Below are 14,907 nucleotides of genomic sequence, written 5' to 3' on the forward strand. Positions count from 1 at the left end.
AGAAAAGAGTACAAACTGGGAGTTTTCCTCAGACTGAGCAGAGCCAAGCTGCAGGCTGGATGAAGCAGAAACCACTGGAGTCGCCTGTAAGAGCGTTTAGACAAACCCGTTGAACGGCTAGCAGGTTGCGCAGTGTGCCCCAAGTTCCCAGCTTTTGTGAGCCGTCTCCCATGCTAGGGTGGACCTGGGTGAGGCAGCTGTCGGGGAGTCCTTTCTGTTCCTGTAAGTAACCCCAACAAAACTCACTGGCTCACTAAGTTGGACTTTGGTGGTATCCGCACTTTGAGGGGTGAGTATGTGTGTGTGTCGCATCCCCCTAGGGAGAGTTTTGTCACACAACATAAGGATATAAATATAGCAAAGCACCGTGCCTTTAACCCCAGTGCTTGGAAAACAGAAGCAGGCAGAATTTTTACTTTAATTTTATGGTCATCATCAGTGACCACCAATATAGTGTAAGGCAAAAGTATTCCCCCTGAAGTATTTTCATTATTACTACATATGTATGCAGCTATGCCTGTGTGGGCACGCATGTGCCGTGGCTACCTGCAGAAGTGATTTCTCTCTTCCACTGTCTGGGTCCTGAGGACTGAACTCAGGTTATCAGGCTTGACCATAAGTAGTTCTGCCTACTAAGTTATCTTGCTGGCCCCACATTTAGTGGTTTTCATTGGCGTTTTGTTTAGTATTTATACACTGGAATTCAGAGGCCATTAGATAAGTGTTCTCTTTATCAATGCTATTTCAGTACAGCGCAGTACAGTGTGCTTCTGGGATCTAAATAAATGGGTTAAAGGCATCTGTCTCCAAGGCAACAGTGAAGAAATAGTCTGATAACAGTTCTAAGGAAAGCTAAAGAATTCGGAATGGGTCATGTTGGCATATGCCTGCTATATGCTTGTGAGGCTGAGACAGGAGGATTGTGAGTTTGAGGCTAGCCTGGGATACATAGTGAGACCCTGACTTCACCAAGCAAGCGAACAGTAAAAACAAAAGAACAAAATTAAATATTAAAAATCAATTTACATTAAGTGGTATGTATTGTGAGTTAGCTGTCCCCCAAAGGGACAGAAATATACTTTCAGAAAAACTGCTTCTCTTTCACCAGTTGGCTGTATGTATATATTTGGCTTTAGGTATAGTTGCTAAATCCTTATACACAGTGAACATCCTAGAGAAGTGCTTCCCCGCAACCCTCCCCAGGTTGTAGTTTCAGTTTTCCCACGGTGCCTCTTTTACTAGGGCCTTGTCCACCTTCTGTCTGTCTCTCTCTCTTTCTCTTCTGCCACTCCTGTCCCCAGGGACCAGTCTTTGTCCTTCTCTCTGCCCCCATGTGAGCCTTGTTGCATGGCGGGACTTCTCTTTGTGCCTTTTTTTTTTCTACACTGGTTCCCTGACCAGGAAAGGCTCTTCTGGTGCTTTCTCCTGCTCTCAGGGAGTCTGAGGTGCAATGGTACTCTGGAACCCGGTCCATATGTGAAGCTTCGCTTCTCCAACTAATAGACAGCACGGCATCGACTTCCGTGAGTCCCCTTCCTCCTGGTTGGCGTAAATGCTTCCCTGAACCTTTGGGAGTGATGACTGAGTGCCTGGCACCCTTCTGGTGTTCTTGGAAGCGAGAGTACATCCAGCCATGATATTCAGGGCTATGGAGGACCCCCCTTTCACAGACAGTCACCTCCAGCTTGTTCCCCACGACCGAGGTCTTTTTCATCTGGGACCTAAGTGTCCTTCAGGAAAAGTTCCTTGGCCTCCAACTTCACTGGGCAGCCCATGCCTTTCTCATCTCAGACCCAAGGGTCCTTCGGGCTCCGCCCTTCAGCATTAGTGCCTTCTCATCTTGGACTCATGTCTTTTGGCCTTACTGCCCCAGTCCCCATTTTTTGGCTGAAGAGTCACTAAATGGCTCAAGCCATTATCCTTACTTAATAAAAAAAACTATTGGAGCCGGGTGATGGTGGTGCACGCCTTTAATCCTGGCACTCGGGAGGCAGAGGCAGGCGGATCTCTGTGAGTTGGAGACCAGCCTGGTCTACAGAGCTAGTTCCAGGACAGGCTCCAAAGCTGCAGAGAAACCCTGTCTCGAAAAACCAAAAAAACAAAAAAAACAAAACTATTGGATTCAACCCAACAGTATCTTGTCAGGTTCAAGAGACACTGGACAGCCCCTCAGAGCCTGGATAGCAAAGGGAAATAGCTGTTTCTGGCTTTCTGAGAAAGCACCCCAGCTTTCTCAGGTCCCCCAAAGATGGTCCAGACCCCACAGGTCAGCATGAAGCAGTCTCGAGAACATGGTATCCTCATCCCTGCCTCACCTGCTACTCCTGTCTTACTCCTCACGCTTTTGTAATAAACAAAGGGGAGGAATGTTAGTATTCAGGCATTGGAACTGGCCTGCCCTTGGGGTCCTGACAGGATATGTCCTCGGTAGCAGCCACTAAGAGCATCTCCTGTGTTCATTCACTACGTTCTCTATTTATTTATTTATTTGGTTTTTTGAGACAGGGTTTCTCTGTAGTTTTGGAGCCTGTCCTGGAACTAGCTCTTTTAGACCAGGCTGGCCTCGAACTCACAAAGATCTGCCTGCCTCTGCCTCCCGTGTGCTGGGATTAAAGGCGTGTGCCACCATCGCCTGGCCGTTCCCTTTTTAAAAGTGGGCCTTGCCCATCTCCTGTCTCTCTTTCTCTTTGTCTCTTCTCTCAACATTTCTCTCCCTCTCTGACTCTTTCTCTTCCGCCACTCTTGTCCCCAGGACTGGTCTCTGTCCCCCTCTCTGCCCCTTTTCTCTCCTCTTACAATAAAGCCTCACATGTGAGCATTGCATGGTGTGACTTCTCTTCGTGGCGTTTTTAAAAACTGTAACCCCACCCCTCGCCCTTTTCCCCTTTCACTACCCCAGCAGTGACTTTTTCTGAGGCAAGACAATACTGATGTCCCTCAAGTCCCACGAACAGTTGTCTTAAGACCTGACCAGACTCAAGGCAAAGCAGGCTCCCGGAGGGAAGGTAGGAAGTGCAGTGGCTGAGGAGGTGCACGGCACTGCTGCAGAGCTTGAGGGTTGTGCTAATTCGTTCAAGCAAAAGTCTGGGGAATCCGGGTGGAAATGGATTCTAAGGCTGTGGGATAATGTGGAAGGAACATAAAGGTAGAACAGGCTGAATTTATTGATATGGGTCTTCTGGGTAGAGAGTCTAGGTTTAACACGGAAGCCTGCACAGTTAAAAAAGAGGTGTCAAAAGCTTGTTTGAATGGTTGGCGGAAGTGTTTATCAAAAGATGGCCTAATAAAAAGGAGTTGGAGATGCTTAATATCCTTTGGCTTAGTGTTGATGGAGGTATTTTGAGGCTCAGGGAAATTGCAATGTTAGAGTAGGTACACTCGGTGGAACCTCATCCTCCACAACTGGAAGGCCCAGGCCCAGGAGGCTCGCCCTTTACAAGTCCTATAAGACATGGAATGTGAAAAGGTTTGTTGAGGTCCTTTTCCTTGTGCCACACCTTAGAGTTGGCAATACTGTTTCCCAACTGGATGGGCCCAGTTAACTGGGCAAGGTGATTGGAGTTATTGTCATGGACAATATAGACAAAATCATGTTCATAAAGGCCTAACTCACAGTGGTCAGCACAGGCAAGGTGAATTTTATGGTGGCATGACTCATACGGACCTTTGGTACTGGCTAATCAATCATGCTATTTTCAGGCATGAAATAAATAAGAAGCCTACTGCATTTCCGCTTGATCTGTATAAGTAGAAAACTTCTCAAGCCAATGAAGGAGAGGTTGCATGATTGTAGCAAAAGGCAGTCTCCGGCAGTGAACCAATCTCCAGGCTTGAGTCGGTTTGCAGACCCAGAACCACTTGAGTGAGGGGGTGGTAGGTTGCCTGGAGAAAAGATCCTGTTTAGACATCTAGAACTTTTACTGATAGTCTTTCTTCAGCCCTTTCCCCAGAGGGACCTTGTGCCTTTTACAAGGGTAATTGTACCCCCGGGAAAAGGAAACAAACAGACTTTATTGGGTCTGTTGGATACTCTGTTTTGAATTGACACTGATTCTGGGAAACCCTGAGAAACATTGGCCTTCCAGTTAACAGGGGCTTATGGAGGTCAGGTGACCAATGGAGTTTTGGCTGATTCCAACTCACAGTAGGACCAATAGGTCCCCGAGTCATCCTATGTCTATTTCTCCAGTTCCAGAATGTACAACTGGGATAGATATACTTAGAAGTTGGCAGAGTTCTCACATTGGCTCCCTGACCTGTGGAGTGAGGGCTATTATGGTTGGAAGGGCCAAATGGAAGGCTTTGGAGTTGCCTCTGCCAAAGAAAATAGTGAATCAAAAACAGCATCGCATCCCCGAGGAACTGCAGAAATTAGTGCCACCATCAAGGGCTTGAAAGACCGCATCTCCTTACGTCTCCTATTTGGTCCATCTGCAGAAGGCAGATGGATCGTGGAGAACGGCCGTTGACTATTGAAAACCAAGCAGGTAGCGACTCTGATTGCAGCTGCTGTACCAGATGTGGCGTTCTTACTTGAGCAGATGAACACATCTCCTGGCACATGGTATGCACCTATTGGTTTATCAAATGTCTCTTTCTTGGTACCTGTCTGTAAGGACCACCAGAACAGCTTGCTTTCAGTTGGCAAGGCCAGCAGTATACCTTACTCTCTTGTCCTGTATCATAACGTAGTTAGAAGGGATCTTGATCATCTATCTCATCCACAAAATGTCACACTGGTGAACCATACTGACAGCATTGTGCTTATTGGACCAAGTGAGCAGGAGGTAGCAACCAGTTTGAACTCACTGGTAGTGCATATCAGATAATAGAAAATAAATCCTTCTACCTCAGTGAAATTCTTAGGAATCCATTGGTGTGGGGCATGCAGACTTATTCCTTCTAAAGTGAAGGGTGGGTTATTGCACCTGGCCCCGCCCACCATCAAGAAAGACTCACAATGTTTAGTGGGCTTTTTGGATTTTGGAGACAGTACATTCCTCGTTTGGGTGTATTCCAGCCCATAGACCAAAAGACTTGGAAAACTACTAGTGATGTGGGATGCCCTTTTGTATGCAGTGAATACTATTGGTTAATAAAGGACTGCTTTGAGCTTATAGCAGAGCAGGGCAGAACAGAGGTAGGCGGGGAAAACTAAACTGAATGATGGGAGAAAGGAGGGAGGAGTCAAAGAGAAGCCATGTAGCCCTGCCAGAGACAGATGCCCTGAAACTTTGCTAGTAGGCCACAGCCTCATGGTGATGCACAGATTAATAGAGATGGGTTAGATTAAGATGTAAGAGTTAGCCAGTAGGAAGCTAGAGCTAATGAGCCAAGCAGTGATTTAATTAATACAGTATCTGTATGGTTATTTCAGTTTTAGGTGGGGCCCAGGACAGAAGTCTCTTCAACAGGTCCAGGCTGCTCCACTGTCTGGATCATATGACCTGGCAGACCCTATGGTATTTGAGGAACCAGTGGTAGATAGGGATGCTGTTTGGAGGCTTTGCCAGGCTCCTATATATGAACCACAGAAGAGACCTTTGGGATTTTGGAGCAAGGCACTGCCATCATCTGTTAAGGAAATTACAGCTGTTGCATGTGTGGCTGACAAAGTAAAATGAAAAATGGCCCAAAGAATCACCAGTCCAATGGGAGAGAAAAGAGCTGCATGAAATTTGCAGATTTCTATGCTGTCCTGTGGACTACTCATCCATTTCCATAGGTGTCTTGTCCCAAGGAAACCCATTGGACAGTAGACAAAGGCTGATCTAAGACTAGGCTGCACAGTTTCCAACACACACGCGTTCAAATATAAAGTACATCTATCTATCTATCTATCTATCTATCTATCTATCTATCTATCTATCTAGAGAGAGAGAGATTGAGATTCATTCTTTAAGTTCTCTGACTCTAGAGAACCCTAACTAACGCCCTGAGCTTTCCCATTCCCCCCTCACCCAGGTATGTTCTTATACAAAATAGTTTCTTAATATTTGCTGGATTAAATTTATGATGAATAGTTTAGTGAATGTTTTATGGAATTAATTTGTGGACGCATTTAAGAAGATATCTAAGGAGGCAGATAATGGAAAATGTTTTGGACATATGCTAACTTAGAACAATCTGGGAGGAGACTTATGAATTAAGGAAATAGTAATGTATCACCAAGCTAGGACAGTTACTTTTCAATTAACTTTATGGCCTGGAATACTTAAGTAAATGTACTTCAGAATTTCATTTAATGAGCAGATTAACAGTGTGGTATTTAGTATTTTAAAGTAATGAAACTTCCTATATTCTGAGGTAACTGGGTTCCAATGTTTAACATTTCTTTTATAACTAATGTTTGCAATTTGAGCCAATGTTTCTTAATCCAAAGTCCTTGGAATGGAATGCTAATTATTCACAACCGACCAACTTAAATAAGCACCAGGTTCAGATAACCTATTTTCACAGTGTAGGGAAAGCTAGTCCGGTGGTGTGAGCCTGCCATCCCAGGACTCAAGAGGTGGAGGCAGGGGGATCAAGGAGTTCAAAATGAGCCTTGACGACAGAGTGAATTTGAGGCTAGCCTGGGCTTATATAAGACCCTGACTCAAAGCAAAGAAACAGATGAAAAGCCAAAAACTGCAGTGAACTATGCCATGAAACATGGGTGGGATGCAAAACCTGATCTTGATTCAGAGACTGTAGCATAATCATGGAGCATGCTGTTCATTTGTTTATGCACATCTATTATGCAATAATAATTCATATTTTTGTGTTTGTTCTTACGACAAGATCTCAGATAGCCCAGGCTAGCTTTGAGCTCCTGGTCCTCCTGTCTTCACTTCTCAAGTGCTTAGATCACAGGTGTGTGCCATCATGCCTACAATTAATATTTCTTAATCATTTACTGTATGCGCAAGGCTCTGATATTCTCATATAACATCTCTCAGATGCTATTAGCTCAGAGAGATGAGCTCTAAAGAGTGTATGCATGGCTGGTGCAAGGGCATGATGACTGAGCACACTTCTGCATCTATCATGTGTTTTTGTTTTGTTATTTTTAAGTGTGTGTGTGTGTGTGTGTGCGCGCGCGCGCGGATGCATAGGTGCCCTCAGAGACCAGAGAATATCAGCTCCCCAGGAGCTGGAATAACGGTAAACTGTAAGATGCCCAGGGTGGATTCTGGGAACCACGTCCTCTGGAAGAGCAGCAAGTGCTCTTAGTGGCTGACTCATCTTGCCACCCTCTTATTTTGCTGTTTTGAGTTAGGGTCTCACTGTGTGCTCCAGGTTGGTTGAAATTCTACTGTCAGCCTCCTCCAGGTGCTGAAATTGCAGGCATGCACCTCTGTGCCTGACTGAAAGAGAGATTTCCTCAATAACATAACCATGGGTAGTACTAAAAACGAACACCTGTGTTGGTTAAACACTGTTTGCTTTTCCCTGATTATTTTCCTCTTAAAAAGTGACGATGGGGGCTGGAGAGATGGCTCAGCAGTTAAGAGCACTGCCTGCTCTTCCAAAGGTCCTGAGTTCAATTCCCAGCAACCACATAGTGGCTGATAACCATCTGTAATGAGGTCTGGTGCTCTCTTCTAGCCTTCAGGCATACACACAGACAGAATATTGTATACATAATAAATAAATATTTTAAAAAAAAAGTGACGACGGGTGGCTGGAGAGATAACTCAGCACTAATGAGCATTTGGTGCTCATATAGGAGACATGTCTTGGTTTCCAGGACCCACATAATGGCTCACAAGTATCTGGAACTCCAGTTCTGATGGGGTTAGAGTATCCAATACACTATTCTGGCCTCCACACACCATACCACACACACACATACACACACACACACACGTGGTACAGAGTGAAGGGAAGCACTCATACATAAAAAAAAAAAAAACCAAGAACTCACTATTTTATTTCTTTTTCTGTGCCTGACTTTGGAACAGAGAGTGCGGTCTCCTTGGGAATCCATTTGGAGTTTTGGGTTGTCTCTACCCCATGGAAATCAGCATTCTCTTCACTCTGGGGTGTCCCTTGAGAAGCTTTAGGTTGTCTCTACCCCATGGGAATCAGCATTGTCCTAACTCTGATTGGCAGACACAAGCTTAGCTCTGACACCACCAAAAATCTGAATTATGCTTCCTTGAATCACTGAGGTTTCAAGGATTCATTTTCAGGTCAAATTCTAATTTTAAAATCTCACTGGGTAAATTCACTGTTCTCAATTAATTACCAAATGTGGCAAAAGTAGTTTTGGATAATGTTTACTAGTACACATTTTCCAGTGCTAGTATGGAAGAGTTGGGGTGATGCCTGTAACCACTGGAGTCTGGAGGTGGAGCTCAAGGCCAGTATGGGTTACATTACAAAGATGCTGAGCCAAAAACAAGATTAAGCAAAATCAAACATCAACACAAAATAAACTGAAACATATTTGGCTGTGTTTGAGAACTTAGTTCAAGATCGAATAGTTGAAGAAAGCCACCTCTCCCTGCCTAACTCCCAAGAGCTCCCAGTCCCTGCAGGCTTTCCTCTAGTAAGGGGAAAGCAGGTTAGCCACATTTCATCTCAGAGATTTGGGTGTTGCTATTTTCGAGAGACAGGGTTTCACAGTGTAATTCTGGCTGGCCCAGAACTTGCTCTGTAGATCAGGGAGTCCTCCAACTTATAGTAATCCTCCTGCCTCGGCTTCCCAATTCTGGGATTATAGATGTTCTATAACTACCCTCGGATTTCACAATTTAAAAAATTATGATAGAATTGCTAAAAACTTCTGCTCTCTCAAGATATGTCTTTCTTTTTTCTGTCATGACTGTATCTTGTCCTCAAAATCCACTGCAGTGGGGCCAGTGACATAGCTCGGTGGGCAGTGCTTGCTTAGGATTTATGAAGCCCAGGCTTTAATCTCCACCACCACATGTACTAGACATGGTTTATGCCTGAAATCCCAACTTTTGGGAGGTGGAGGTAGGTTGATCAGAATTTTGAGGTCACCCTCAGCTATATATTCACCTTGAAGCCAGCCTGGTATACATGAGACTTTATCAAAAAATAAACTGAAAACCCCTATAAATGTTATGTTTAAAATCATTAGTTCTTTTCACTGAAATTAATTTATCTCTATGTGTGTGTGCACGCGCTCAAGCTCGTGTAAGCACATGCACATATGTGTAGGTTAAAGGGCAACCTCTGACTCTGGTCCCACCTTTCACATTGCTTGAGACCAGGGACCTATTCGCACTGTGAAGTTCCTGGGATTCTCCTGTTGTTGGGAGATCCCTCCTGTCTTGATGTAGGTGTGCTGGAATCACACCATGTTCTACTGCATCTGGTTTCCTGTGAGTACTGGGATACATCACGTTTACTCAGTGTTTTAGTGCGGGAGTCTCCGCAGTCTTTATGGTTGGCAGGGAAACAATCTGGGTGAGGAAAAAATGAAACTCAGTTCAACTCGACTTGGTCAGCCATCACTGGTTCAAACTTCCAGAGTCTGACACGTAGGTCTCTTATTTAGCTCTTATTAAGCCTCTGTGTGGTTACTTGGAAGTGGCTTATAGGGCAGAAAATTCTGCCAACTCAGCTCCCAAATAATCCCAAAGACATATTCTTTCTTATGAATGCCTAGCCTTATCTTGGCTTATTTCTAGCCAGCTTTTCTTAAACCATTCCATCCAACTTTTGCCTCTGGACTTTATCTTTCTCTATTTTATATACCTTCCTTTACTTCTTTCTTATTCCATGGTTTTATGTGTAGCTGAGTAGCTGGCCCCTGATGTCCACTCTCCTTCTTTGCTTGTTCCTCTCTCTTCTCTTTTCCTCCTATTTATTCTCTCTGCCTGGCAGCCCCACCTATCACTCTCTTGTCTAGCTATTGACTGTTTATCTCTTTATTAGACTAATCAGGTATTTTAGGCAGGCAAAGTGACATAGTTTCACAGAGTTAAACAAATGCAACATAAAAGAATGCAACATATCTTGGCATCATTAAACAAATGTTCCACTGCATAAACAAATGTATCACAACTTTAACTGATATTCCACAGCACAAAGCCATGGTTGAGATGATGCATGTGAAATTCTGAGCACTAAGCCATGCAGCAGGTGTTTTTGGACTGCCAGACCCAAATCATGACTCAGAGACTTATTAGTAATTGTAAATGCTGGGCCTTAGCTCTAGGCTTGTTTCTAGCTAGTTTTTTTTAACTTAAATTAACCCATTTCTATTAATGTATTTGCTTCCCTAAAGCTCATTTACCTTGTCTGTATATTGCCTCTTCTGCTTTCCTGTTTCCTCTGTGTCTGTCTGTATGACCCCTTGCTGGCTGGTCACTGGCTGGCTGCCCATCTCCCCTTTTCTCTCTGCCTGATAACCCTGCCTATCCCTCCTCTGTCTAGCTACTGACCATTCAGCTTTTTATTAGACCAGTCAGGTGCCTTAGGCAGGCAAGGTAAAACAGTAACATGTCTTTACATAATTAAACAAATGCAGCGTAAACAAAAGCAACATAGTTTATATAATTAAACAATTGCAACATTAACAAATACAATGTATCTTTAAATAGCTAACAATTACTCTATAACACAAACAAATGCAACACATCTTTACTTGGCTAAACAAATACTCTATTCCACAACAAAGCCGGATGCAGAGCAAGCTCCCAGTAGGCTCACTAGGCACTTGCTTATTGAGCTCCTGACTTCATCCTTCACACTCCATCACTTTGTTCCCCTTTCCTTCATGTCTCAGTTTGCTATTGCAATTATTCCTGGCAAATTTTGAATTTCAGCTGAGTTATTTCTTCCTCTACTTGTTGTCTTTGATTGCTCATTGTTGCCATGCAACTATAAAAAATGCTATCTTTAGTGTCGAGGAAAACTGCATAGCATTTAACAAATCCTGTGTTTATTTTTTCCTAAGTATTTGCTTGCTGGATCCATCCACAGTGGGTATGTGAGGCAGGGTGGGACCATACATGTTTTTTCAAAACTAATGTAACCAGAGGCTATATTTTCTGGGACAACTAGTAAATTTATCTTATGATTCATTTAATGACTATATAGTGTCTTATAGATGAAATAATATTGTTTTCAGCAGATATAGGAGTATAGTAATCTGAGAATTTTAATGACTCATTTATATTTGGTTCTACAGTTGGTACTTTAGTATTGTTAGAAATGCCAAATGCTAGTGAAATGAAGAAAGAAAGATGGGCAATCTGGGCTGCACTATAATCCTAGGTGCAAAATAAAACTTAATACATTTTTTTAAAACTGTGCCGAGATCAGAAGGCCTTGTGCATTTAGGTTAGCACTCTATCATTGAGTCATATACCTAGCCTGATACTCCCAGTTGCATTTTATTAGTTCATCTTAGGCCTCATCAAAAGGAAATATAATTTATTCAATTATAATTGTGGTCACCTATTATACATATAACACAATAAAAATGTAAACAGGACACTAAAAAGAAACATGAAATGCTTTCTACCGTTGAGAACTGTCTAGTTAGAGTCACCAATTCAGTGTTCATGGGAAAAGTTAGGGTATATAAACATAAAGACTCTACCAGGAGACTCTCAGACCTGATGAGCAGTTTCAGCAAACTGCAGGATACGATGTCAACATGCAAAACCCAGTAACCTTTCTATTTATAAGTGACAAAGATGAGGAGAAAGAAATCAGGGGAAAACTCCTCTTCACAGTATCTTCAAGACAAACACTCCTCCTTTCGTGGAGGATGAAGGAAGAAAACACGCACTCGAAGGAATGTGATGAGTTGGACACAGTCCTAGAGCTTCCTTAGACCATACCCTTCCTATCGGACCGAACTGCAGGTCACGTGGTTTGCCCGACACTATCTGTTGACCTGAGTTAGTGCAATCATCTGGGGGAGAACACAGGGATGCGAGAGAACGATTGGATAAGTCTGGGAAACACGAAGAAAGCGGCAAATCGGCAGAAGTGGAGGTGGGACATAGTCAAGGTGTGAAAACATCAGTGCGGATCCCTCAAAGCTCCTGGTGGGTAGACCGAACGGAATAATTAACCAGGTGATGTCACGGGCTGAAGGTACAGGGAGCGCAGTGTGTTCACAGGGAGGCTCTCAGCAAATGCTTATTTGGAAAAGTACAGCCGCTGGGGGAAACAGCAAGGATGGGAGAAGAATGTGTCGCTGACCGTCTGTGGTCCCAGAGGCTGAGGAAGAAATCCACAGGTACCTTAGAGGTAGACAGCCTTGGTCTGGGGAGATGGCGCCATGGGTAAAGTACTTGTGCCGGTGTGAGGACAGAGCTAGGAAGCCGCAGAGCCCTTAGGAAGCCTGACACGGTAGACCGCGTGTCTGCAGTCCCAGCACATCTGTGGTGCGGTGGAAGGTGGAGAAGGGAGAAACCCCAGAAACTCTCGGGTCAATTGCCCTGGTGCGCATAGCAGACTAGAGACCTTGTCTTCAATAAGGTGGCAGGTGAGGACTGGCTCTGTTCTCTGAGCTCCATATACACACTTGCAGTGTACAGACAGATGTGTGCAGGAGCTTGCGCACGAGCTTTCTCTCTCACACACGTTTTTAAAAAGAGAGCCTTGATTGTCGAAATCAAATGGGGTCAGATGCAAGATTGCTTCAGAGCTTAGAGACTGAGGAGGATAGAGTTACTGGCAAGGCATGGGGAGCTGAGGGCACACGCGTCTGAAGAGCGGGAGTGAGTTTCTCTGAGCATGCGGAACAATGAACTTGGGAGTGTTGAAAACCTAGGGGAGAAAGCCCTCTTTCCGAAATGAACAGGTCAAAGAGATGAGCTGAGGGCCTGGCTGAGGGGTTTGAACTTGACAGACTCTCAAGGTTGTGTGAGTTTCTTCCATTCTGTATGAATGCCTATAGACAGAGAGTCACAGGCTGTGATTACCTGAATGTGACCAAATGCCACCTCTACTACAATTTCCCCTTTAAAGTTAGCCCACAGAGTTATGAGCTTCCTTGTGGCGTTTCCCTGCATGCAGGCCCTCGCTCTTTGTTCCTGCGTCTCTTCCTCCACTGATCACTTTCAGGTCATATGTATTCCAGTGCCCTGTCCCTGCTTCTCACATTTTCTTTTCAGCTTGCATGCCCCCCTCCCACATATAGATTCTATGTATGAGAAAAGAAAAACATGTAACATTTTTCTTTGGCCTAATCTGCATAATGTAGAGGGCATAACATAATGTCCTCTTTCCATCTTTTAATTTTCCTGCAAATATTATAATTTATGAGACATTTAGTCCCTAGCCAAGGCAGGCCTTGAACTTGTGGCACTCACCCAGCCCCACCCTTAATAGCATGGGCTACTGGCTCGAACCACTGTATCTAGCTGAAAGTCCAGATAATAAAAGGCAAGGCAGGGCCAACATGCTAGTTTTTTCGTTTCTTTGTAAGCATCCCCAGGTCTTCACAGAAATCAGAGGAGGCCTGGGCGGAGAAGGGTGTTGACCCGCCCTGCATAGCTTTCCTTCTGACTGAGCTGCAGAGAGCCGTGACTGCTTCGCTCAGGTGCCCTGTCCTCTACTGGGAGGGGGCCTGAAGCCTGCGCCTCCAGGCGGAAGCCTTGCTGCCATTGGCCCAGCAGCCTCTGTCACCTGCACCGAGCCCAGGGCCGGAGCGCAAAGTCCGTTGCCCGAGGCCAGCGAGCTGGCGCGGGCAGCACAGGTGGTTCACGCCATCGGCCCTGCAAGATGCCGCTTGGACTGCGCGGGAAGAAGAAGTCGGCCAAGTTCAAGGAGACGGCGCGGCTGGTGGAAGGCGAGAGGTCGAGCGTCCACGAGGAGGTCCCTGGACCCCCAGCTCCGGCACGCAAGCTGGTGTTCCACGCACAATTGGCACACGGCAGCGCCACGGGCCGAGTGGAGGAGTTCTCCAGCATCCAGGAGCTCTACGCCAAGATCGCCGGCGTGTTTGAGATCGCGCCGTCCGAGGTAAGCACAGGGAGCTGTAGCCCAAGCTGGTGGCGCAGTCCCGGAACCGCGAATCGCTTGCAGGGTGGGGTCGGTCCCCAGCGCCTCCCGGGAAGAGAGAACTCAAGGAAAAGGGCAGTCCTGGGGCCGGCTGGAACAATCCGCTCAGGTCCGGATTGTGGGTCACAGGGGTCGGGCGACTAAAACTTTCTTTTGTTAAGGAGTCGGCCTAGGTCCTGTCGTTCAGGGTAGGATGTGCCCCAGCTCCTTCTGGGACTCAGATCTGCCTGGACAAATGAATGCGCTCCGTCGGACCTGAACTTTACTCTTAGGCGCTCTGTCATTAAGTTGCACTGGGAGTCTAACCAGAGATAAAGGGGAGGGAAAAAGTTGGAGTGGCTTCCTGGACACACCAGAGTAAAGGGGAAAGACGTTCCGGAGCGTCCAAGGTGAAGCTCATTTTCTTCACCACTGCTTTTCTTAACAGACCCAGAAAGAAATGCTTTGGTGGTAAAATATAAGAAATTAAAAGCCTGGGTTGAAGCCGGGGAGTGGTGGCAAACGCCTTTAATCCCAGCACACGGGAGGCAGAGGCAGGTGGATCTCTGTGAAATCAAGGCTCCAAAGCTACAGAGAAACCCTGTCTTGAAAAAAATCAAATCAAAACAAAACAACAACAACAAAAATCTGGTTGTTATTCCAATGGAGGTACCTGAGAATATCAGCCAACTGTCTGACTAGCAAGTTTTAACGGAAGAGCTCAGTTTCATTTTTCCAAGGTATCTTTAAAAGGGGACCAAGAAAATTTAGCGGAAGTATATGGTGCCTAGAACCTGAACAAGGTTCTATCTTGAATGTATTCGTTTATGGGGATTTTTATTGACCCTTTATGTTTACCCAAAATAGTTACCTGAAAATTCATTTGTGAGATAAATGTTTTGGAGCTTCGGTCAAAGCAGAAGACTCTTGAGTTCAAATTCCTGA

At 45.1% G+C, this 14,907-nt stretch overlaps 1 protein-coding gene across 1 annotated transcript in view; it reads left to right on the forward strand.

Annotated features, from left to right (window-relative positions):
* The first annotated feature begins 13,545 nt into the window (after positions 1-13,545).
* The window catches only part of Gipc2 (GIPC PDZ domain containing family member 2), a 59,751-nt gene continuing 58,389 nt past the window's right edge, over positions 13,546-14,907 (forward strand). The window contains exon 1 of the mRNA XM_075981087.1: positions 13,546-13,944. Within this exon, the coding sequence (XP_075837202.1) occupies positions 13,705-13,944 (240 nt within the window). The 5' untranslated portion in view covers positions 13,546-13,704. The remainder of the gene's footprint in view (positions 13,945-14,907) is intronic.

This window comes from Microtus pennsylvanicus, chromosome 7 (genome assembly GCF_037038515.1).
Source record: "Microtus pennsylvanicus isolate mMicPen1 chromosome 7, mMicPen1.hap1, whole genome shotgun sequence".
Classification (NCBI taxonomy): Eukaryota; Metazoa; Chordata; class Mammalia; order Rodentia; family Cricetidae; genus Microtus; species Microtus pennsylvanicus.